Here is a 2,475-nt window from a genome sequence, read left to right on the forward strand (position 1 = left end):
ATACCCCAATCTCCTGATACACGTTTTATTAGCATCGATTTTATCACGTTTAAACGAGAAGAATGTTGCACGACGTCGTACATCCACCTGACCAACCTCCTATGGTACATAATTTGTTTTCCTAGCATGTTACTAGTCTTGAAAGTAAGATGATCAATGAAGATTCATATATTCGGCTTCGATATTCATGATTTGTCGATTAGTGGTGCGTCGACGTCTACAAAAAGAACATCTCCCCCGTGCCTAAATTCAATCATTTTACCAAACAAATTAAAAACATGTCGTTTTCGATCTTTGCAGTAATCAAAATATCGTTTTTTTCGGACCCATATCTCTGTCACCATCGACGGTGACGTTACCATGTTAGGTCTATAAGTTATGATATTAAAGTCGATCCATGATAATAACTGATATTCACACATGTATGGAAATATATAGATTCAAAACATGAAGAGTTATGGTACTAATTTTGTAAAAAAAATATATAAAACGTTACATGTTTATGATAGTTGTAATATATACTTATATGTTTATGAATTTAATTCCAATTGTTTTTGTTTTTGTGATATTGTAGGAACAAGTGTCTAGCCCTCTAAGTGCTCAAATCTTGGAGTTTTGTGAATCAGATTTATTCCAAGAAACCATACAAAACTCTGATGTTGCTTCTGCTTCAAATTGTTGTTATGAAGAACAATCATCCTATGTCAACAACATCTCTTTCCCACCCGATAATATGATCAAATACTCTACCACCACCAATGACGACAGCAACGGCCGCTACGCCACCATGTTTGAAGGAAACAATATAGAAAATGATATTTCTGTCACTCAAGATTTCTCAAACCTCCAAGAATATCCTTTTAGTCAACAAGATCAATTTGATCTCTCTCTACTACAAAACCAGATTCAATTCGCTACCGAGGGACCTATTATGCCATACCCTAATGACCAAAATGATATCGTGTCGATGATGGGAGCCATGATTGAAAATGAGTGCATGTCCATGCCACCTTCCAAGTACATGCACTTGAACAACCCTAGTTCATCCCCTAACCACTGTTTCCTTGATTATCCCTACCTCCCATCAAGAAACTCAAATTCCATGTTACCAATAGAAAGTTCTGGAATTCTTAATGGGAATTTGTCGTTCGCGAATAAAATTCAAGCGCACGAATTAGATTTCCATGGCGATAATGGTGCCATCTTCTTCCCCGATCCCCTTCCACACCCTTACAACTCTAACGAACTCCAGGTTAGTTACCGGACCCATCAATACCCTGCTAAGTAACAACAGTCTTGTGCTGGTGGCCTATTAACTATCTTTTGTTGTTGAATTACAGGCACTTAGTAGTGAAAGCCAACATCTTATTAATAATGGAGTTGGAAGTTGTAATAATCCATTAGCACCTCCAGAAATCACAGGTTTGGAATCAGAAAGCTTCCGAGTGGCGAACAAACTAACGAGTGAAGAACGAAAAGAGAAGATCCATCGATACATGAAGAAAAGAAACGAGAGAAACTTTAGCAAGAAGATCAAGGTAAAAAAATCTATTCACTTTTCACTTATTTACAATCTTCTAATTAATCACCATATTTCTTACAGTATGCTTGCCGAAAAACCCTAGCAGACAGCAGGCCTCGAGTGCGAGGAAGGTTTGCAAAGAACGATGAATTCGGAGAACACCAAAGAAACATATGTAACACCCATGAAGAAGACACCGATGAAGATGTAAAATCTATGCACGTAAGAATAAATAAGACAACTAGTACTTTTGTACCATTTTAATACTATTAATTAATTAGGTTAAGTTCATGTTTTAACTTTTTGCATGTTTGATGGACATCAGGTGATGGTTAAAGAAGAAGATAAGTTGGATTCATCGGACATATTTGCACATGTAAGTGGCTTGAATTCATTTAGGTGCAACTACTCAATCCAGTCTTGGATATAATCTAACGTAGTTCAGTTTTGCATGAACTCGTACGTATGTGTTGGAATATTGTAGGGTGTGTACATACATACATAGTTATACATATATAATAATGGTGTCAAATTTTGTATATAATTAATGATTCAGCTTGTTGTCAATAAAATAAACATGGCTTTTCTGTTCATTATTTAACATTTTTTACTTGATTTGAGAACTTTTATTTCTTTTTGAATTGAAAATAAGTTTTTGTTCAACTATTTATTCCAGTCTATAACAGTTAATATAACGTTTATATTTTATAACACTTTATTAATATATAAATCACAGTATAACATAAAATTTACAAGATGAACATTTATATTTGAATCTAAATAAAATAAAGTAGTAATCTACTTTTCTTACTAAATTTAGTAACTCTTCTTTTAATATGAGTTTGCTTTTGTTTATATTGCTATCATGTGTTATTTAACTTTTATAGTTGTTATATATCTAATGTACAAGATAAAAATAAAAATTAATATATATGGACAAAGCATATTATTCA

General features: G+C 33.5%; 1 protein-coding gene across 1 annotated transcript; it reads left to right on the top strand.

Moving 5' to 3' along the window:
• Window positions 1-447: 447 nt before the first annotated feature.
• Window positions 448-1,952, top strand: LOC143623972 (uncharacterized). The gene is made up of 5 exons (XM_077094746.1): window positions 448-471; window positions 575-1,252; window positions 1,341-1,538; window positions 1,604-1,744; window positions 1,848-1,952. The coding sequence occupies exons 1-5, from the start codon at window positions 448-450 to the stop codon at window positions 1,950-1,952; spliced, it is 1,146 nt and encodes a 381-aa protein (XP_076950861.1).
• Window positions 1,953-2,475: the final 523 nt, after the last annotated feature.

The sequence above is a fragment of the Bidens hawaiensis genome, unplaced genomic scaffold (assembly GCF_021521415.1).
Source record: "Bidens hawaiensis isolate Kalapana, Puna unplaced genomic scaffold, B.hawaiensis_p1.1 tig00003649_1, whole genome shotgun sequence".
Classification (NCBI taxonomy): domain Eukaryota; kingdom Viridiplantae; phylum Streptophyta; class Magnoliopsida; order Asterales; family Asteraceae; genus Bidens; species Bidens hawaiensis.